Source organism: Schistocerca americana, chromosome 2 (genome assembly GCF_021461395.2).
Source record: "Schistocerca americana isolate TAMUIC-IGC-003095 chromosome 2, iqSchAmer2.1, whole genome shotgun sequence".
Classification (NCBI taxonomy): domain Eukaryota; kingdom Metazoa; phylum Arthropoda; class Insecta; order Orthoptera; family Acrididae; genus Schistocerca; species Schistocerca americana.
The window spans coordinates 788989549-789013251 of record NC_060120.1 but is presented as its reverse complement, the minus strand read 5'-3'; the positions used below and the strand labels follow the sequence as shown (position 1 = coordinate 789013251).

Below are 23703 nucleotides of genomic sequence, written 5' to 3'. Positions count from 1 at the left end.
ATGACACACTGCACCACTTTCATATTTATGCACATTCATATCTTTAGGGCGTAATGAATAATCTATAATTTTTTGCTTTCAGACATGCAAGTTCAACGTTCTTATTTTTCTTTTGAATTTCTGAAGAATGAGTCATCTTTCTAAAAGATATTCCACATTGTATCCCCCAAATATATGAGCTGTCTATTTCTTACTAGTTAAGTTTAAATCTCTTTACTGAGAGTCTTCCTTTCCACTTTACTCAACATTATCTTCATCCCTGCTTGTCTTTGATAATGTAGAACACAGTGAATAGAAATTTAGTCTCACCTGCATAAAATTCTCTCATCAATGTTATTTATTAGCTTCATATTTCCTATTAAAGCCTCTGGTACCATTTGACACTTGCTAAAACAGTCCACCGACAGATTAAGCCAATAGTTTATGATTTACTTGACATGTAGGCTCTCCACATTTTACAACACAAAGGCCATTGTAAATTGACACAACACTAATATTTCTAGAACTGAATTAGAATGGTATTTCAATGTAAGTAACTAATAAGCACCATATCTTACCTCATCAGGTTCGGGTACAGTGAAAGTTACATTGAGAGGCTTCACATATTTTGTTTTATAATTGTGTTCCAGAAGTAAAGGTGTATACAGCACATTCTTCCACTGGCGGCTCAAGACAATGACACCCTTGAATACAAATAGAACAAAAGCAATGCATTTAAATTACTTGGACAATCAGTGTTTAATGACAGAAACAAATTTATGTTATTTTAATGTTTCATAACACACACACACACACACACACACACCACACACACACACACACACACACATTGTGATGTTGCTTTGTACTCTTAAAACTTTATATAAACAATATTATATTTAATAACACAGTTAGAAGTACATTGAAGTTTCTATGTATTTAATCAAATAAGATGAAAAATCTTAAAACAGGAAATCAGGTGGGGACTAACTCAATTCTTCAAGCACATATCATCTTGTCCTTGAAAAATATTTAAGAATCAATTATTCCAACCTCCACCAACCAGTGCCTCTTTTCTCCCTGAAGAAGCAGCCAGATGTTTTGAAAGCTAGCAGTGACAGAATCTATTTCTGTGTGCTACCAAGTTGAAACACCTTGCAACCTAGGTACAATAGTTATGTTTCTGTTGGTGGCTGCCATCAATGAGATAATGATAGAATAGAAAAGTTAAGATTATATGGTTTATGCTACACAGACTTGTACAAAGTAAGTTAGAAGTGTAGAGAGAGCCCTCCAAGCATTCTCCTCATATCTTGTGCGAGATCAATTTAAACCAACATAAAAACTGAGACAGAATATGACATCCACCCACGAAGTAATTATTTAAAATATATGTTTTAAAAGAACAATAATTATACAGTGATATTTTGAGACTCCTGTATTAAGAAGTAAATGATTTTAAATATAAATAAAAAAATGGCTCTGAGCACTATGGGACTCAACTGCTGAGGTCATTAGTCCCCTAGAACTTAGAACTAATTAAACCTAACTAACCTAAGGACATCACAAACATCCATGCCCGAGGCAGGATTCGAACCTGCGACTGTAGCGGTCTCGCGGTTCCAGACTGCAGCGCCTTTAACCGCACGGCCACTTCGGCCGGCAAATATAAATATTCACTATCATTTTAAGAGATGTAAAGATCAACTTCGTACACTTTTTATGTATATGCTTGGAACCTACTGTAGTTACTATGCAACAATGTCAACCGTCTTCTGTATTTCAGTACACTAGACACCTAGTTTCTCCACTAGGTATTGTTATCTTCAGATGCTGATGTGGTGCCACCATTACCTCTCTCAGTAAGACAAAAGCTTTTTTTGTCATAGCTTTTGGTATATACTTGATCTTTTCAACTATTCAGCAATTTAGTAGATTAGTAAGTCCCTAGAAATGTTGTTGTTGTTGTTGTGGCCTTCAGTCCTGAGACTGGTTTGATGCAGCTCTCCACGCTACTCTATCCTGTGGAAGTTTCTTCATCTCCCAGTACTTACTGCAACCTACATCCTTCTGAATCTGCTTAGTGTATTCTTCTCTTGGTCTCCCTCTACGATTTTTTCCCTCCATGTAGCCCTCCAATTCTAAATTTGTGATCCATTGATGCCTCAGAACATGTCCTACCAACCGGTCCCATCTTCTTGTCAAGTTGTGCCACAAACTGCTCTTCTCCCCAATTCTATTCAATACCTCCTCATTAGTTATGTGATCTACCCATCTAATCTTCAGCATTCTTCTGTAGCACCACATTTCGAAAGCTTCTATTCTCTTCTTGTTCAAACTATTTATCGTACATGTTTCACTTCCATACATGGCTACACTCCATACACATACTTTCTGAAACGACTTCCTGACACTTAAATCTATACTCGATGTTAACAAATTTCTCTTCTTCAGAAATGCTTTCCTTGCCATTGCCAGTCTACATTTTATATCTTCTTTACTTCGACCATCATCACTTATTTTGCTCCCAAAATAGCAAAACTCCTTTACTACTTTAAGTGTCTCATTTCCTAATCTAATTCCCCCAGCATCACCTGACTTAAATCGACTACATTCCATTACCCTCGTTTTGCTTTTGTTGATGTTCATTTTATATCATCCTTTCAAGACACTGTCCATTCCGTTCAACTGCTCTTCCAAGCCCTTTGCTGTCTCGGACAGAATTACAATGTCATCGGCAAACCTCAAAGTTTTTAGTTTGTCTCCATGATGGATTTTAATACCTACTCCAAATTTTTCTTTTGTTTCCTTTACTGCTTGCTCAATATACAGATTGAATAACATACGGGAGAGGCTACAACCCTGTCTCACTCCCTTCCCAACCACTGCTTCCCTTTCATACCCCTCGACTCTTATAACTGCCATCTGGTTTATGTACAAACTGTAAATAGCCTTTCGCTCCCTGTATTTTACCCCTGCCACCATTAGAATTTGAAAGAGAGTATTCCAGTCAACATTGTCAAAAGCTATCTCTAAATCTACAAATGCTAGAAACATAGGTTTGACTTTCCTGAATCTTTCTTCTAAGATAAGTCATAAGGTCAGTATTGCCTCACGTGTTCCAACATTTCTATGGAATCCAAACTGATCTTCCCTGAGGTCAGCCTCTACCAGTTTTTCCATTCGTCTGTAAAGATTTCATGTTAGTATTTTGCAGCTGTCACTTATTAAACTGATAGTTCGGTAATTTTCACATCTGTCAACACCTGCTTTCTTTGGGATTGTAATTATTATATTCTTCTTGAAGTCTGAGGGTATTTCACCTGTCTCACACAGCTTGCTCACCAGATGGTAGAGTTTTGTCAGGACTGGCACTCCCAAGGCCGTCAGTAGTTCTAATGGAATTTTGTCTACACCTGGGGCCTTGTTTCGACTCAGGTCTTTCAGTGCTCTGTCAAACTCTTCACGCAGTATCGTATCTCCCATTTCATCTTCATCTACATCCACTTCCATTTCCATAATATTGTCCTCAAGTAAATCACCCTTGTATAGACCCTCTATATTCTCCTTCCACCTTTCTGCTTTCCCTTCTTTGCTTAGAATAGGGTTTCCATCTGAGCTCTTGATATTCATGCAAGTTGGTCTCTTTTTTTCCAAAGGTCTATCATACCCCTAGTGAGATAAGACTCTACACTCTCTCTAATTAACTTTGTTGGTATTTTATCGTAACCACTTGAATTTTCTGATTTTGAACATGTTATGGTGGACACAGCTTTTAATGGTGTAGTAAGGGTCTTATTTGTATCACTGAAGTTCTTTGTAATGACTGATCTGATATATTCCACGGTAGAATTCGCCAAACTTGACTATCGCATCTTTTCACTAACAGTAATGAAATACTTTTTAACAAAGTTCTGCCACACTGCACACATCTGTTATCAATGCATCGTTTACTATTAATACTATCCACACTTCTTCATTTCTGGTTCTACCAGTCTCATCCTCCATTGTCTCCCACACCTACTTACTTTTGTTATATGATATGAGTATCTTTTTTCTAGTAAGAAAAAATGCCTCATAATTGCGTAAATAGCACAAATTCTTTTTGCTACATCTGTGGAGAGCTACCTGAAGTTGTAAAACTGAACCTTATTTCTCTTGTAAGTAAGTGTTACAAACTTTATTTCGGGCGTACAGTTGGTGACCAGGAGAGAAACTGAGCTACCCACACATACTGTTCATTGTCCTGACAGGCTGGTTAAAACATTCATATGTCCTTTGCTGCTCCCATGATTCAGAGGGAGCCAACAAGCGACCCAATGGACTGTTATTTTTGGAGGCGAAATGCCTGAAAAGAAGGAAACCTGTGCAATATCGTGATTTACCATCTGTTACAGGGCCTGTTTGTCACGTGGAGAATTACCAATATCAGTGTCTCATGAGAATATGGCAGTGGTGCAGATGAATGCAGTGACAAACACACAGAAGACATTAAAGGACTCAAATATTTCAAGGTCACTGTGTCACTCTTTGTATAAAAAGGAGGACCTAAATGATTTTCTTCATGATTTAAATTTGTTGAAGCAACAGAAAGCTTTTAACTTCACAATTAAAAAGGTGGACTCTTCTTTGTGATATGAAAGTGAATGTCTATCATAATCCTCTTGCTGTTTTTTTTCTGAATATTTCTTGAAGGAGAGTGACATGGTTTTTATAATGATATCAAGTCTGCTACAAAAACTCTTGGCCATGATTTCAATAGATACGAATGGTGTTTTTTCATAGATTCCAGTTAAGTGTGTCTGTGAAAGAAGTACTGCTGCACAATAGGAAAATTTTCCCACACAAGCAAACATTCATTTGGTCCCCCCCCCCCCCCCCGCCCCCCCCCCCGTTTCTGCCCCCCACAGAAGCTACACATCATCCTCCCCTTGCCCCCCTACTTGCCATTCCTTCGGCTTTTGGTAAGACCTTTAAAAACAAATCTAAATCTAGTGAGTGTTGAAACTGGTTGTTTTCACTGCTAATCATGGTACATAATCAACCATTTGTTGTCCTTTCATCTTAAGTTTCACGTATTATTATCTCTCTCTCTCTCTCTCTCTCTCTCTCTCTCTCTCTCTCTCTCTCACACACACACACACACACACAACAACAACAACAACAACAACATTCACCAATTGGCAACACCATCCAAAACGCGACATTAAGTAAACAAACGCTTGTTTCCTGTGAAAACAAAATTTCACATGGCACAAAGCAGAAAAACTGAAAACGTGGAAAAGAACACATGTAGACCAGCATATAAAAATTCATAAGCAGAAATTTATACTATTATTGCATCACATATAAGCAGAAAGTGTCAGAACTATTTATAACCTCGATATATAATGTCAAAATGTAAAGCAAAATAGTTTACATTCAAATATGTATTTATTCCAGGTCATTGAATTCCTTGCTTTTTCCAACCAGGGTGCAGAGAAACAGTAGTACAGCCACGGACAATATTTTTATTCATTCTTCATCACTAGATGGGCATTCTGTTAGTAAAAGGATTAATGGCCTTTCAGACCATGATGCACAAATTTTAACACTGAAAGGCTTTTGTACTCAAACAAATGTCACATATAATTACAAACTATGTAGGGAAGTTAATCCAACGGCAATACAGAGTTTTTTAAACCTGGAGAGTTTTTTATACCTTGTCAAGGAACAAGAGTAGCAGGATGTTTATAGTGCCGATAACATAGATGACAAATACAATACTTTCCTTAACACATTGCTCATGCTCTTTGAGAGTTGCTTCCCATTTGAATGTTCTAAATGGAATACTAGCAGTAAAAGGCAGACTGGGTGGCTGACTAGTGGGATACGGATATAATGCAGAACAAAGCAGGAATCATATCAAAATGTTAGAAGTAGTCACAATCAAGCTACAGAAGCCCATTGCAAACAGTATTGTAAGGTGCTTAAAAATGTTATTAGGAAGACAAAGAGTAGGTGGTACACAAATAGAATAGCTAATTCACTGGACAAAATTGAAACCATGTGGTCAGTTGTGAAGGAAGTATCTGGTCAGCAGCACAAGGTCGACGAAATAGTCAGTTCGCAGTAAAAATATCTCTGTTACTGATATATCAGACATATGTACAGTATTTAACAGTAATCTTCTGAGCATTGCTGGTGAATTAAATAAAAAATTAGTTTCTACAGGAAATCATACAACTCTCTTAGCAAATACCTTTCCAAGTTGATGTCTGTAATACTATTCTGTGATACAGAAAAGAGGGAGATTGAATCAATAATTAAAATCACTGAAGACTAAGGACTCTCATGGTTATGATGGAGTGCCTAGTAGAATATTAAAGTATTGTGCTGAACATGTTAGCCCTGTACTTAGCCATATTTATAATTTTTCCTTTAGGAATGGTCAGTTTCCTGAACGATTAAAGTACTCAGTAGTAAAGTTGCTTTATAAAAAGAGAGAAAGGGGTAACGTAGACAATTTTAGACCTATTTCTATGCCATCAGTGTTTGTTATAGTTATTGAAAAGGCTGTGTATGTAAGGATAATTGATCATTTTATATCACATAATGTGCTATCAAATGTACAGTTCAGCTTTAGAAGTCATTTAACAACTGAAAATGCTATATTCTCTTTTCTTTGTGAGTTACTGGATGAGTTAAACAAAAGGTTTTGAACGCTAGGCATATTTTTTGATTTAATAAGACGTTTGATTGTGTTGATCACAAAATATTGCTCCAGAAGGTGGACCGTTAAGAAATACGGGGAGTAGCTCAGAACTGGTTCACCTCTTACTTGAACAACAGACAACAAAAGGTCATAATTCACCGTGTTGAGAATGGCTCTGATGTGGGGTACTGTCAAATGGGGGGGTGCCCCAGGGATCAGTGTTAGGGGCCCCTCCTGTTCCTTATTTATATAAATGATATGCCCTCTAGTATTACAGGCAACTATAAAATATTTCTGTTTGCTGATGACACCTGCTTGGTAGTATAACAGATGTTGTGTGCAACATTGGCTCAGTTTCAAATAGTGCAATTTATGACATAAGTTCATGGCTTGTAGAAAATAAACTAACATTAAGTCACAGTAAGACTCAGTTTTCACAGTTCCTAACACACAATTCAACAAAGCCCAACATTTTAATCTCACAGAATGGCATATGATTAGTGAAACTGAACAGTTCAAATTTCTAGGTGTCAAGATAGATAGTAAACTGTCGTGGAAAGCCCACATTCAGGATTTTGTTCAAAGACTTAATGCTGCCATTTTTACTATTCAAACGGTATCTGCAGTAAGTGATCGCTTGACTTGAAAATTAGTCTACTTTGCTTATTTTCATTCGCTTATGTTGTAGTTATTATATTATGGAGTAACTCTTCCCATTCTAAAAGGATATTTTTGGTTCAGAAATGGGCAGCTCGGGCAATAAGCGGTGTAAGTTTGAAAACCTCTTGTCAACCCCTGTTCACGAGTCTGGATATTTTGACATTGACCTCTCAATATATATATCCTTTACTGTCATTTCTTGTTAACAGTATCAGCTTATTCCCAAGAATAAGCAGCCTTCATTCACATAATAGTCGGCAGAAATCCGACCTCCATTTGGATCGGACTTCCTTAACTCCGGTGCAGAAAGGAGTGCAGTATACTGCTGCATCCATTTTCAATAAGCTACCACTTGGATTCAAAACTCTTAGCAATGATCCATGCACTTTCAAATCGAAACTGAAGAGTTTCCTCATGGATCACTCTTCCTATTCTGTTGAGGAGTTCCTTAAAAATTTTAGTGATTCTTATGTTATACTGTTTATTGTGTTTACTTAAACTTATGGCTTGACTTTTTTTCAGGTTTATAAACATTTTATTTTTATCTGTTATTACTTTTATGTTGTAATTTCATATACCAACACATTTCACGATCTTGGAGATTTGCTTCTCAATTTGTTCCTACGGAACTTGATGTGTAAATAAATAATAAAGGCAAAATGTGTATGACAAGAAAAAATTGTTTTATTGAATAGTGACTAGAGGGATCACAGTAATAGTTATCAACATAATAATATGATACACCCTGTGTACAAATTTTCCACTAAGGACACCTCAGGCAACCCTCCAGCTTGGCATATGACCTTCGGGGCTTAAACTGGCCCTGGACATATGAGAACTTAACCCCTAACTTAAAAACCTGAGTTATCTTGTTTTTATTATTTTGACAGAAACTTAAAAATCGGAGTATACTCGAGCAACTTAAGGAAAGACCTTCAAAAAAATAAAACTCCAGTTATACCGCTTTCTGCGCTGATGGTTAAGTGTTTGGCTGTTACACAGCGTCTGGTACTACATTTGTAGCCTGGCTGTTACATTTTGGTTGATGTGGTTGCCACTTGATATCATCCTTAATGTGAGCAGCCTTAGATGCTCTACAACAAAATATGCACTTTCACACTTCACTGTTTTGTTGTTTAGGCAATACTTTTAAAAAGTATGATTATAGTGATCCTGAGTTTGACACTGAATTTAGAGGCTCAGAAAGTGAAAAAGTACATGCTGTTACTTCATTAGAGACTGAAAATGGGAGCAATTCATCAGCTTAGCGACAAGTGCTTGCCAGTGGTACGAGATAAATACATCTGCTGTGCTCCAGCCAGATCCTCCTAGATTTATATTCACAGAAAACCACAGTGAAATACACGGTTAGACTTCATGGACACACGGAAACTAAAAAATGACTTCAAGCTTCTGGACAATTTAGTCAACGCAGTGCACAATTATACTCGAGATTTTATTACTGGCGATCTTTAAAACTTTATAACTCCGGAACTTCACTACAAAAAAGCACTGCCGATTTCCATTCGAGTGGGAAAGCACAGATAAAGATTGTTCAACAAAAGATCAACAGATGTCAGGAGCTTGCATACATTCTACAGTCTCAAAATCAATAGTGGTGTGCTTTACGTCCTTATGGTCCACAGCACCTTAATTGATTGAGACTGTGCTGCACGAATAACAACATGCTATTGCATGTTGTACCTACAAGACCTCTTTGTTCATTGCCAGCTTTCAAGACTGCCGTGAGGCACTTCTTAGTTTTCTTTACTTTTTGCCATTTTCCTTTATGCATACCTATGTCTTTTGTTTAAGCTAAAACAATGTTTTGCATCATACTATCCGTTCCCTGTCAAATTGCTAATGTAAGTGTAATTAATAATATACTGACATTAAGACTATGGTTCCAAACAATACCAAATAGATAGTCTTTGTAATTACTTACAACCTAAATCTTTCAAATCTCTCTTGATAGTCATTCAGATCTATGTAGAGTGAACATCAACTTTTTATGCACCATCTTGAAAAGTGAGCCAGCAGTTCTCAGTATCTCATAGAAAACATATTCCTATCATATTACTCCACAATAAACAACAATCACATGATGTACAAAGTATTGTGCCATAAATATGAAATTGTTAAAAAATCAATAAAATCATTCCATATGAAAACAGTAAAGGATTCAGGTTGTGTACTTTTTATTGTTGTCCATGTTTCCATATATAACAAGCAAATCACAGGAAAAAATTGCATTATCTTAAACCTGTTTATTTTCTCAAGAAATCACTTACCAAAACTCATTTTATTGAACAAATTCTTCTGTATTATGTAGTTATGAAAATCATGAATCAGTTGTATGAATAAGAGGTGTAGGCACAACAAAAATATTGTTAGATTCCATCCTGGATTTCCCATTGTTTAATTTTGCATGTGTTGATTCTGTTTTATTTCTTAGCCTACTGTCAACACATGCAATTTATTTCAGTACACCAGTATTCAATTCCATCCTTTATTTCAGTACACCAGTATTACTTCTCCATCTCTAAAGTAATAATTGTTTCTTTTTTATCTGAAACTTCTTGTTGAAATATCTGTAATTTACAAACAACTTGTTCAAACTGAGATTTTAATACAAAAATCTGTACACCTCACTCTCGTGTTCAAGCTCCTCTCTTACCAGGGTGCTGTTTACAAAAGTTAAGCTGAACACTAACATCAACAAAACCCTTCCATAACTCTTTGTGACTTTAGGGAACTTAGTGTCTCAACTCCCCATAAGGCTTTTAAGTGTCTTATTTAAATTGTTAGAAACTTAAACTTCAACAAAAGAAGTCCTAGTTGTTTTCCTTAAGATTGGAATCACTTTACTTACTGAAAATTCAATTTGTGTACTACATTTTAATCTTATCAACACTTTGATGTTTTTCCCCCTCCTAATTTCTTTCACAGCAATTCATACAAAGAGGTGAATCACATCACAGATAATATTGTTTTAGATTGTAAAAAGAAAATTACATCCTCACCTGTCTCAGCTTTCACAGATCCCTGCTATTGCTCTTGTGGGAATCTACTTATAGAACAAATAAGCCTTGTTACATAAGCAGGGCACAGTCAATAAACCCAGCACAGTACAATGATTTTGGACAGTCACTAAGAACATCACAGATGCTATAATCTCTTTCCATCCCCCCACCTGTCAAATGTTGCAATAGCTGCATACTATGACACCATGTCCAGGTCTTGGTCTTTTTCTTCTGGTATAGCAACACATTATTGTAAAGTTTCCATTTACCTAAAACTTTATCTTTTTTCATCATTTCTTGGTTTTACTGGATAATTAATTCAAATTAGGATCTTCTTCTTGTAAATGCATAATCTTATTTTCAAAAGCCTTTATTCCTTTTGTATGTTCCGCTGTTTTGAAAACAGTGTGTCCAAACTAAGCACCTGCAACTCTCGCTTCCCGCAAAGCAGACCAGTACAGCGGGTCCCGGACCGAGTAGGGGTCAGCCTGACCAGTCGTCCCGGAAACACAGACGCTTCCCACAGACCACCAGGAGGGGTCCATGGCGCCGCAAGAGGTCGCTACAGCAGCGGACTTCTTTCCTTCCGCTCGACACGTGATTGCAAATAGAGTCAGCCATATCCATGTGCCAAGCAGTATTTAGGCTGGCGCAGGAGCCTGGAGAGGCAGTTCACGCCAAGCGAGCCCACTGGTGTCATTGTAGCCGCCACATCATCGTCCACCACCGCCAGCATACCGGAGCCATCCTCGCAGTGCCTCTACTTGTCCCCAGACTCAGGTGACGGTAACGTGGACTCTGGGCCGCTCTTCACGAGACGCCCGGGGCTTGGTTTGGTGAAGTTTTATGGTTACTACAGACAGTTTATGTTTGGAAGAATCTCTGATTTAGTTATTGGTAGGCTTGGAGGATCAGTCCTACCTCACGAATATTGTTTTGTAAATTTTGAAGAAAGACTTTCGTTTAAATAAAAATGCTATAACTCACACTATAAGATTTTCCTATCCGCGGACAGCGGATATATTAGAAAACAGTACAGTCTCAATTTGGCTCCTGACATTTCCTCATCATATATTCCTATCATAAGTCGAGATAAAGCATCCAGAATTTTGTTTTTCGGACCTTTAATATATTAATTTCAGAATTAAACTCATGCAGGAACAGAATCCACCATATTAAGGTATGATGCAGATGGCCTGTGTTCATTAAAAATTGATCTGTGTATGTAGTTTTTTTGTAACCTGCAAAAAGGTACTAGAAGCATTTGAAGCTCCATACTACGGTCAAATCATCTCTCTCGGTAACTAAATAATGATGTAGATGTTTAATATTAGGAAAACTACTTCTGAACGCAATGCTTTAATGTTTATCTTCATTATTTAATTCCCATTGGAAGGTCTCACAGTTTAACTTAAAATCCAATGTATAAGCCAACATTTTACACACTCCCTTGAAATTAGGGTGGTTCAAAATTTTCACTTTCCTCATTGCTTCTTTGATGTCATTAAAGGCCTCTTCTTCCCCTGAACAATTTAAACTTTGTATTTTCCTTTAAGAGCTTTGCCATACAATTGTTTGATATACTAAGTTCTACAAAATCTGACCAAACCCAATAAAAATTTCAACTGTTCTCAATTTTGAAGAGATGTGCACTGAGTGATTGCTTCAACTCAATTTTAGATAAGGTCATGCAACACTCATCAGTAATGTGTCCAGGTATGTTATTTCTTTTCTCGCAACACGTGAACACTATCAGTTTCACTGTCACATCCGTCTCCTGGAAACTTTGTATGACATTTTGTAATAAGCGTTTGTGTGCTTCCCACGATTAATAAATTATTAATATGATGTGTCGCTGACAGAGAGAATTACATTGTACACCGGTTCTTTACCAACAGCCAGATTGTAAAGAGCCCTCAAAAGTACAGAGACAGACCTCTAATCCAAAAGGTAGCACTCAAAACTGGTAAGATCTTTCTTTGTGGACAACAGCAGTTTATTTTCTCAAAACTGTATGTAACAGTACTTGCCAATATCCATGCATCAAGTTCATGCTGCTGATATTTTCAGCACTCCTTAATCTCTATAAATTTTCTTCCATTGCTAAAGGCCGGTCACTTTTTTGCCTTATGTTTCTTGGTTAAGGACTCAAATATTTAACACTAATCAAACTTTACCATTTGGTTTACATACTACTAAAAGGGGTTGCTAAAGGCACTGTGACCTCTCTGTAACACCTTGATCTAACATTTTTGTTATCTTTGGCTTGATCTGCTCTTTCAGGGCTACTGGAATACACTAAGGGCTTTTTTTCTTTTTTAATGGATTCGTCAAATTTTATTTTCAGTTTACATTCATATCCTATAATTGTTCCTGGCTTATCAGAAAACACTTCTCTGTTGATTAGCAATAGCTGATACAGTTCCAGTTCTTCCAAACTCTCACTCTCACTTGCTTTAGAGAGAGAATTTTCTTTAGATAGTAGCAAGTACATTTGATTTTTGTTGTCATGTTGCTGTTCTATTCTAGGATCCAACTGTGTGTTAGTAGATAAGTTGCTTTCCTTCATTTTCTAAACTTTCTGGGGTTTCTTCCTCTGAAATGGGTATCATCACCTCTTTCTAACCATCAAACAGTATCCAACATTGCCTTTCGCCGGCTCAACAACTCTGTTCCCCAGAATACTTTGACATTCAAGGTAGGAAGAACCAGACATGATCATTCAAATTGTACACCTCCTATGGAAATTTTAAGGAACATTTCTTGGCTAATAGGGAATGACTTTGACTCCAGATAGTGAAAGTACAGTAAAACCCCATTTTTGGTGCTTCTGGCCTGTTACAGTTTGTGATACTTCACTATACAATCTACCCTTGATTATTGGTCTTTTAAATTGGGTTGCTGTCTTTTGAAATTCTTCTTTCTAATAACACTGGGTAATGGAAATTTTTTTTCAGTTACAAGAACAATACACTGGAAGATAATTCACTCACTGAATAAAAAGCTAATTTCAGAATAATATAATAATATAATAATAGTTTTTTATACTTTCTTACAGCGGCTTGTGCATTATATGTCATTGGCAAAGTGACATGCTCTTAGAACAAGTATTCCAAATGCAAACAGCACACAAAGGACTAAACAAAGTGAGTTACTTATGAGTAAAGATTTCCTGTGATTTCTTTAGGAACGTTGTTTTGTGAGGGTCCACAGTAATTGGACAACATTGTGGCAGTCCATTTTCCTTGACAACACTTTTCCATTTGAGAATTGTCATGGTGGAACCATTCTCCATGTACATCACTAACAACACCAGGAATAATTCAGACGGTCATCCAAGAAATGTAGTTTAAATGAAGGGCAACATCCCATAAAGTGGTATAATCTCAATAGTTCCAGTATAATATTGTGGCAGTTCTTATGAAATACAGCCATACGGTTCTTTCAACACAACCCAACAAAACAAAGACGTGTTCATCACACATTAATCCTATAATTTATTATTCTAATACATCCATATTAAGATCTGTCCATGAATTATACAAATCTTTTTAAGAGACTGAAATTAAAGGAGACCGATACATATTTTTGAAGTTAACAAGAGGATGTACAGAACTTTCTTCTGTCCACATAGTAGCTCATTCTGAGCAGTCCAGTTTTTCCCATAACAGCAGATATTGTATAAAAATACACAACCTGAATTCTCTACTGTATTCATACAGAATGCTTTTGTCAATTTTCTATTAATTTCATATTATATTATATTATATTATATATTATTATATTATATATAATATATATTATATTATAATATAATATTTCGTACAACATGTGGTGGTTGTTTATTATGAAATAGTACAACTGGAATGAATTTTCAGAGACACTACTGGCTCGCAAACAGTTCGTGTTCAATCAACATAGACCTGAGTGACTAACAAGAGAAATTTGGAACATTTTACAGTGTTAAGTAACTACAAAGACTAACTATTTGGTATTTTTTGCAGCCACATTCTTAATGTCAGTATATTGTTAATTAATTTCAGATTAGCAGTCTGCCTGGAAACAAGCAGTATGATGCAAAACATTAACTGAGGATAATAAGGACCTAAAGCACACCATTGTTGATTTTGAGACTGTAGCATGCATTCAAGCTCCTGACTTCTGTTGATCTTAAGGTGAACCAGCTTCATCTGTGCTGTAGGCCCACACTGAATAAATGAACATTCATGGAAACCTGTCTCACTGATTTCTCTAATATTCACTTCCATAATCATACAAAGCATAAAGCATAATTGCTCTGCACCACTCAATAGTTCAAAAAAATGGTTCTGAGCACTATGGGGCTTAACTTCTGAGGTCATCAATCCTCTAGAATGTAGAACTACTTAAACCTAACTAACCTAAGGACATCACACACATCCATGCCCGAGGCAGGATTCGAACCTGCAACCGTAGCGGTCGCGCGGCTCCAGACTGTAGCGCCTACAACCGCTCGGCCACTCCGCCGGCCCACTCAATAGTTATCATATTTTACTGTCTACATCATGTACACAGCAGTACTTCACAATTGGAGGTATATTGGCAGAGTGTTTGTTTGAGTAGCTGCTGAAGTCGGAAGTTAACATTAATTAACACATTATCATTTTATTCCTACTCGTGCAACTGCACTTAAAAGTTTTTTTTTTTTTTTCCCCACTCTGGATAATTTGAGGTGAAACTTGCAAATTTTTAGTTCCCGGCCACACTATTCTGACATGTGATGCTGACTTTGATCAGAAAGAAAACGTGAAGAGGAAAACTGTTTCATTTTTCTTGCCTGTTGGTTGGTGTCACATTATACAGAAATCATGACTACCTAAGCCTATTGTAGTCTGTGAAATGGATGCTGAGAATTTCAAAACCTTTAACAGTATTACAAAAATGAATTCCAAATCAAATGTTGGTGTACATGGTAACAATGTAGATTTCAGAAAGTTTACAATGATGAGGTTTTCAACGGGTTGCCTGGAACTGTTGTTTCAAATTACACATTCTTCATTGGAGTCATGGGAGACAATGATTTTCTGCAAGTAACAATAAGGGAGACCAGATTTTGACAGTTCCTCACAATATGTAAATGCCTTGTAAAATCTAGTGCCCATATGTGTAGGTGGCAGCCACATATCAGCCTTGAAATACAAAGACTTAAAAAACTAGATTTCATGGAAAGACAATTTTATAAATACCACTAGCCACAGATTGTACTTAATGAAAATGATGATAATGAGGATCATGAAGTGTTGGAATAGGTCATAGTTGTGTGTGTGGTGCATTTAGTATCTGTTTTCTATGTTCTGATTCTACAGGGATGTGCATGAAAAAGCAGCTCCGAGTACAGACTGTTTCCCATTACATACAAATTGCTGCCCATCATGAGCACATACACAAAACAAACAGACAACACTGCATAATTAGATGATAAAGAAATACTGACAATACAAAACGAGTCATAACAGTTTCAAAACAATACATGGCAGGTGACAATGAGCAGACTGTTAGTTGTTGGTGGTTTTTTCGTGTGATACCCAGTAGTTTCACATTAATTGCAAACCTGACAACTGTCAAAAAGACACTACTGTCATAAGAATATATACAATAATTCTAAATGTTAATTAAAATTTCACAACATGAAGTGGGTACATTACTTTTTTATAGGAAATATAAGATGTTGAGACTTGAAGTCAGACCTATGAGGGCGATGGTTTGCCTACAAATTTGATTTTTACAAACACTTCTTTCTCTCAAAACTTTTGTGTCTGTGATTTGGGTTTTTATGGTTCTCAGTGCCTCAGTTTAATTATTTTTATTTATAGACATCAGACTATCAAAAAGATTTTGAATTCAGAATCAAAACACAGAAATTATCTAAAACTATTGATGCAATATCACTACTATACTCATTAAAATGTGAAATTCTAAAATATATATATATATATATATATATATATATATATATATATATATATATATATATATATATATATATGTGTGTGTGTGGGAATGGTGAACTCACTTGCCGTAGTGTAGAAAGGTTAGGCAGTTCATTTTCCCGAAGACTGGCTTCTATGCTTGTCAAATCTGTCTGTAGTACGTACTTCTGCAGAACATTACAAAGCTGACAGGATGGATCTTCCTGCAATGTCTTTGACAATGGTGTGTAACGCCCATAACGACTCTGTATAGCAACAATAATTTACATTAATCATTCAATGATGATAACTTCAATTAAAGACACTTGCAGCACCACTGTCAGTGACTACTGCATGAAAACACAGTTTGTTTAAAATATGACTTACCTGCAATGGAAAACTACAGGATTGTACACTGTTTGGCACAATAAACGGTTAATGTATCTGAGAGAGTGGGAATTTGCACTGGTACTAGAGTGACAACCTCCACAATGCCTGGCTCATTATCTTTCAATAGTTCCACAAAATGTTTTTAGAAATTATATCAAAGGCTTAATCATCCATGTTACATTCACAAACATATATTTGATGTTTGGACAAGTGACTACACTGAATGCTGGTGACTATTCTTATGCTATAAGATTTCACTATGTTCCAAATCCTAATCAGTTAGCCTTTGCAGGCAGACTCACAACAGGGATGGTCTGGTAAACACATATTGCCAGCCTAATGTCTTCATGACCAACAGCACCTCTTATTCTGAAACAAGAGTCACTCATTGATCCGTAAATAACACTGGTAAACTCAATGAGTGACTTTATGAATACTTTGCAACAGGAGACAGAATTGTTATCAAATTTTAGAACCACACCACACAAATTTGTTCAGATTTAAAATAGTGATTATAATTTTTGTACTCTGGTTAGTTAATAACATGGCATGAAATACTAAAATCTACAAAAATCGTTATCTCTGTGAAAACTCGTAAACTTATCTTTTCAGTCGATCTTACAGCCTTTTGAAGATCAACTGCAATTGTACTGTTGTCACTTTAAGAACAGAAACAGATTCAGTTGCAACAGGTATGTTTCCTTACAGTGGACGAAATACTGCTGAGAGTCACACTTAAGGAAAGAAGCTTAGTGTTTAATGTTCTTCTGACAATGAGGTCATTACAGATGGAATACAAACTTGGACTGGTGAAGGACAGGGCAAGAACTCAAGTCGTGTACTTCTCAAAGGAAAAATCCTGCCATTCACCTGAAGCAAGTTAGGAAAACCATTGAAAACTAAATCTGGATGTCAAGGCAGAGACCTGAATCAACAATCTCCCAAATATGTATCCAGTGTCTTAAAACACTGTGACACCTTCCTCCCTTACTCAGTTGGTCACATTTTACTACTGGATGAAGGGACACCATTCTGGTGTGTGTGTGTATAAAACCCTCATTGATATATAATAACGGCAAATCATCTTTGCAGCACATTAATTCCCCTTATAACAAACAGACCTCCTCCATCCCACTCAGCAGTTCTTTAACACCCATCTCCATAATATCCTTGTAAGGTAACACTAGCTACATTTAAGGAAACAGTGCCATCAGATGTTCTCCTAGGGAATTATAGTGTATAGTGTGACAGTCTATGGCAGAAGAGTGATGTTTCGAGATTGACAAATCTGAAAGTAGCTCCAGACATTTTTAGCATTGTAGGGGATGCCTCTTTCAAATGTACTATGCTGTCGTCCCACTTAAGGTCCACCTGGAGTTTTAGTTTACTTAGAACATAAGATTCCACAAAAATCTTGGCAATGAGAGACTTAACTCAGGTAGACATGCAGAACAATTGCTTTATATCAAAACACCTAACAAATTTTTACTGAATCTGAGCAAAGAAATATCTGTAGCACTAAAGTGTCCACAAAAATTATTTACAAAATTAAGATATAATTTTCAAAAGACAAACACAGTGCCTATTTTTGAGCAATTGGTAAACTTGAAATTTTTAGATGATCTGGGAAAAAAACCCTTATTAAAAAAGGTGTTGAGGATTGGGAATGAGAAACTTACTCTAACAGGAATATGAATTCCCCGAACATCTACGGCATCAGCCATCAGACTTGCTACAACGCCTGTCGAGCGGCGATACATACTGCGCACCATATGGACCACTCTAATGGCAAACCGATTGCTTGGGTTCATCCATGCATTAATTGCAGGTGATGCAGTGCTCAATAAATTCCAGTCCAATCTGAAATTCAATTAAGTAACACTTACATTAATAGCAATATAATACCAAAACATTATAATTGAAATTACATTAAATACAGATGGAAGAGCAGTCAATGCTAAAATTAAAGCAACTACAAAAGAAAGAAACAAACAAAAGAAGAGATAATCTACATGAAGTCTGAACCAGCTATGAAGGACTAGGCTACACATTAAGTAGTGAAAGAAGTTGTAAAGGGGGTCATGTATGGAACATATTAATATTCCATTATTTACACATGCGTTCTGCCATGCACTTGACATTTCTGCTACATACTCTTGCTCATCATTTTTACTATATATGCTTTCATGAAACATCATGTCCCCCTCTTTGTTGTAAAAATAGAAAATCTGATTTACGAGAGAACTGCATGTACTTTTTACTTGCAATTTTCGTAAGTGTGCTATGGGACAGAGGAAGCAAGCTTCACCTCATATGGTGGGGCTATATTGGATAGGAGTAAGCACCTGTTCCCTTATTTAATGATTTCAATACAAGAACTGAGGCCTTGTATAATCAAAAATTAAGTGACACTGCAGTCTTTCCATCTGAGACACCACAGGCAAATATTTTTATTTCTATATTTTAATGTATTTAAGAGACTTGCATTTCAATACAGTCATGCAAATGTCTTTGTTTTTTGTTTCATGCGCGGCTGACACATACTGTGATTATGGAGTAACATTTTTTCATTTGAGGCAGATCTTAGGAGTTGCAGCAATCCAATATTTTAGCCAACAGACAGTGACTACAACAAGGTGGTACACACTTTGCAAAACATTCCAGGTATTCGTGTAAATTTTAGGAGGAAATAATAATTATTCATTCCAAACAAACCTTGTAAAGAAAATATTAGTACCCATTTGTTTGTCAAAAGTTGCTGGTCAGATAGTAACAGCAATTCTTTATTTGTAATGAAGTGGTTTAATAAACTGTGATAGAAGTTATTTGAAGAAAAGACTGTGAAATTGAGTGTCCTGATTTTCTGAAGAAATTTATTTAGCATATAACTTTGAAAGATTATATGTACACAAGTATCTAGACGAAGAAAAAATTAAATCTATATAAAAATGACCTGATTTGATTTTGATCTGGAACCTATAACATATGCAACTTATTGTAGAAATTGTTTACATTCTGAGTGCTTCTCTAGGCCTCTTCAGCTAATGAGCTCCTATGCAACAACTAAAATCTTCTGATGATGACATGGTAATACACTGAAACTGACACCACTCATACGACCTGTGTTTCCTTAAGGCAGTATGGCTAGTCTGAGTAATTTCACACAAAACTAATTAAATTCTTGTGACCTGATTAGCTTTAAAAAACAAAATGTGAATTACGGAAAAACAGGCGAGAAAATTAAGATAATAACACGATTTATTTGTTTCACTCACCTAGTAAAGTCTATTTTTCGAGTAATAGGTGCATGCGGAGGTGCAGCAAAGTTGAACCAAACAGTTTTGAATTCAATAACACATGAGGATGTATTTCCGTTTGCTTCAGGTGAGACAGCGACCTTATTGTTGTCTGTATTGTTGTTAACGTTAGTGCTGGTCTCTGCACCTGTTCCTGTGTCAGTTGACTGAGGCATATTGTTTGCACCTTTCACAGATTTTGTTCCTGAGGCCTGACCAGTAACGGGTGGTTCCGTAACAGTAACTGGAAAGACATCAAATAGTGTACCATATGCATATACACACATATATATCTTGTGGGAAAAACCATCAGGATGCAGCATCAAGATAATTGTATAGTCGTTTAAGGATCATGCTTGTAGTGGTGGATTGGGTTTTATGATTCAAGAGCATGCTCATCAGTCAAATAATGTATATAAAGCAAGTGGTTAGTTCCAGTATTCCAAATGCATCAAGTGTAGCGAAACTATTATAAAAGCAGTCCACCTGCAGTAACGTACAAAATGAAGAAATTAAATTGGATGTAAACTACATTAAAATATCTCAGATTTTACTGTTTAAACAGTTCCCCACGGGAAAGTACTGGTCGGGTATTTCTGATCATGTGTGGCTGGTTGACAAATCAGAAACCTGAAAATGTTTTAAAATCTTTGCCTAATTAAAATGGACAAGGGTCCCATAAAAATACATAGTAATCCGATCACCAAATAAAACTGTACATAGGTGTGTAAGCCGTTACTACATTTCTAGTGTGAAGCAGTGAACACAATTGTCATCCACAATAACAGGCTGACATACTAAATCAACCGAATGCTTTTTGAAATAGTGGAAAAATTGCATTTGCTTTTGATCAGCATTTAAAAAATGTGCCAACTACTCTGAGACCTTATTTCACTCTTAGTGTTTTGATCTGTTGTTATGTTGGTACACTTTTACTGCATCATTGTCACTAGAAGAATGTCATATTTGGATTCAGTAGCCGAATTCTTATTGAAAATGAGAGCAGAGGCTCCTTTTAAACCACCATCTTTTTATGAACTTTGATTGCCTGTAAGTCATCCAACTATTTAATTTTACAATGTAGTGGTACTCCAGTTTGTCTATTTGAACATAAGAGGAAACAGTTACTTCAAAAGGCTGTACAACGAAAACTGTTCTCCACAACAGGCTGTCAGATGGCCTAGATTACTATACAAGTTATACCAAAATAACAAAAACAATACTTCATTCACATCAGTGCCTTCTCTGTGTCAACGCAAGAAATCTCCCTTGGCCTTGCATGTGTACACCATTTCTCTGTAATCTTATTCAACTACTTCTAATAAACAGTTCAAAGCTTCCTTTGAGTTTGGATATTTCTCTCTGCATGTTACAATTTCAGAGTAATAATACATGTATGGCTAGATATTTGTGCTTACTTTCCTTTCTTGCTCGTTATTTTTTCATAAGGTTAGTTGATTGTGTCTCTTTGGAAATAAAAGTGACCATTTCACCAAGAAAACTTTTAAAAGTACAGCTTTGCACACTGAAATCAATATCTTAGCCTGTACTGAGAGGTTAAAAATATATATTCATTCTTGAGCACTGAGCAGAAAGGAATGTTGAAATTCAGATGCTGCAACTTTTGGAACTTTTTCATGCCCTCTGGATAGGAAATTCAGTTGATGATATTAAATAATGTATTCTCTCCCTTTTCATTAGAGACTTATGACTCTCAGTTCCAAACAAGGTGACTGACTTGTGGTAATGAATGTTTTTCTAGACCACGTGCATTAGCAGAATACTTACAAATAAACTGCTTGACAAAACTGTGCTGAATGTTCAAATGACATCACTGTGGTGTACACCAATTTGGCACCCAACTTAGAGTGGTGACAATGCTTCTTGATGTAAAGCTACAATGTACACAAAGTCTAAGCTTGAAATCATACTTTAAAGCAAGCTGACCCACCAAACAAAATTCAAAAGCCATTTACCACATTCATGATTGCATACACTGCTCCCTGCTGAACTGCACTAACATTGTAGCTTTACTTTCTGCACTATCACACAGGTGGCTGTAGACAGCAATTTCCCATAGTCAAAGCAGTACTGAGAAACTGAGAAAGTTGTTTCCAATGAAACAAACAAACTATTTGAGATGTGGGGTGGTGCAAAACTTTTTTAAAACTTTTATTTCACTCTTTGCATGCAACTGTTATATTGTTGTACCAGCTGAAGCCTCAGGGAGCTGTTGTCTGCTACATTTGACTGTTGCTCTAAATAAAATTATTTAAGCTTCCTGAAAAAAAAGAGTGAGGCATGCAGAAACATGGTGGATGTCAATGTAACTTTGTACACATACATACCATCAATAGGTATGTAAATAAATACAGTTGAAATTCTCTGTGAAAAGTAAAATGGCCACTAGAGTTCAGTTCATGTTGTTATCAAGCTTAATAAGGGTATACAAGGGCTGTGAACAGTATCAAGTTTTGAGTGAACACTACAGGACACGGAGGTGCCAAGTAGTCATGTAAAACAGTGTTATCAACATCTGACTGAGTTTCAGATGGGGTTCATAGTGAGTCTCCTTTTGGCCAGTTGGTCAAATCATGCAGCTTGCAGATTTATGGGGTATTCAGATGAAATACTAGCCCAATTTTGGATTGCATGCGAACATGAGGGCAGGTATATTCATCATTGAGGTATTGGTTAAACAAATCAAACCACCACACAGGAGGATCGCTGACCTGTGCACCGAGCACACATTCCTCGAGCATCCACTCCAATCGGAAGACATACGTTGCAAAGATCCACATTTTACATCTTTTTGTGAGATGTACTGATGCTGCAGTGTTCATCTTTGGCACACCTGTCCAAGATGTGTAACAAAAACAGCAAAGTGCAAAATCCATGCAACTTGCACAATTATTTACTTATATTTATGTATACAAGACAACTTCTTGTATTCCCTCTGTGTTTGAGTAAAAATACATGTCACATAAATTCGCTTCAAAAACTTAGGCCCAAAAAATTTGTGTAAAATTTAAAAATGCTTTTCATGCTAATTGTTTAAAACTCACAAGTGTGTCATGATATGTTATGTACGTTCAGACACTGTGTGCTATGAAAAACATACTTTGTGCTGTAGCATCAGCGGTACTCAACATTTGTGCTTTATACACTTTTAGCAGTTGTAACCTCATTCAAAGAATCGTTCACTTTGCATTTCAGTGTATATAAACATGAATAAATGTAAATTTTTTGATAATTTTCAGAAGTTATGAGTATAGTGCATTAACACATTTTATAACTAACATATCGTGTTACATATAACTTTCCCTTTCCATAAGAGCATATGATGTCTGCAGTTATCATAAATTAATTTTATTTTCAAGTTTTTTTACTGAGTTAACTATAAGCTCAAAAAAGTTTCAGGAAATTAGTAACTTTTCTCACAGGTTTTTCTGTTGCCTTTATAGTAATCTCAATTTGCATACCAATTCCTTAGTTCTTGAAATGAATTAGTAATACTTTTAGCTTAACGGATCCAGAAATTAAAGAGAAACAAAAGTTCATTTGAAAGTTATTTGTTTACTGTTCAGTAAAGCAATGCACCAGTCACAATACAGCTCCACTGTGAATGGAATGAAATGATTGTATGGCACTGATGGCCTGGAGGACCCATCTGGGGAAATTCAGCCACCGGGTTGCAAGTCTTATTTCAGGTG

General features: G+C 36.2%; 1 protein-coding gene across 1 annotated transcript in view; it reads right to left on the bottom strand.

Moving 5' to 3' along the window:
• LOC124595233 (transmembrane protein KIAA1109) overlaps positions 1-23703 on the bottom strand; it is a 509204-nt gene that overhangs the window by 279271 nt on the left and 206230 nt on the right. The window contains exons 40-43 of the mRNA XM_047133891.1: positions 19970-20234; positions 18374-18554; positions 16409-16570; positions 558-683 (exon numbers count right to left, since the gene is read on the bottom strand). Coding sequence (XP_046989847.1) covers positions 558-683; positions 16409-16570; positions 18374-18554; positions 19970-20234 — 734 coding nt within the window. The remainder of the gene's footprint in view (positions 1-557; positions 684-16408; positions 16571-18373; positions 18555-19969; positions 20235-23703) is intronic.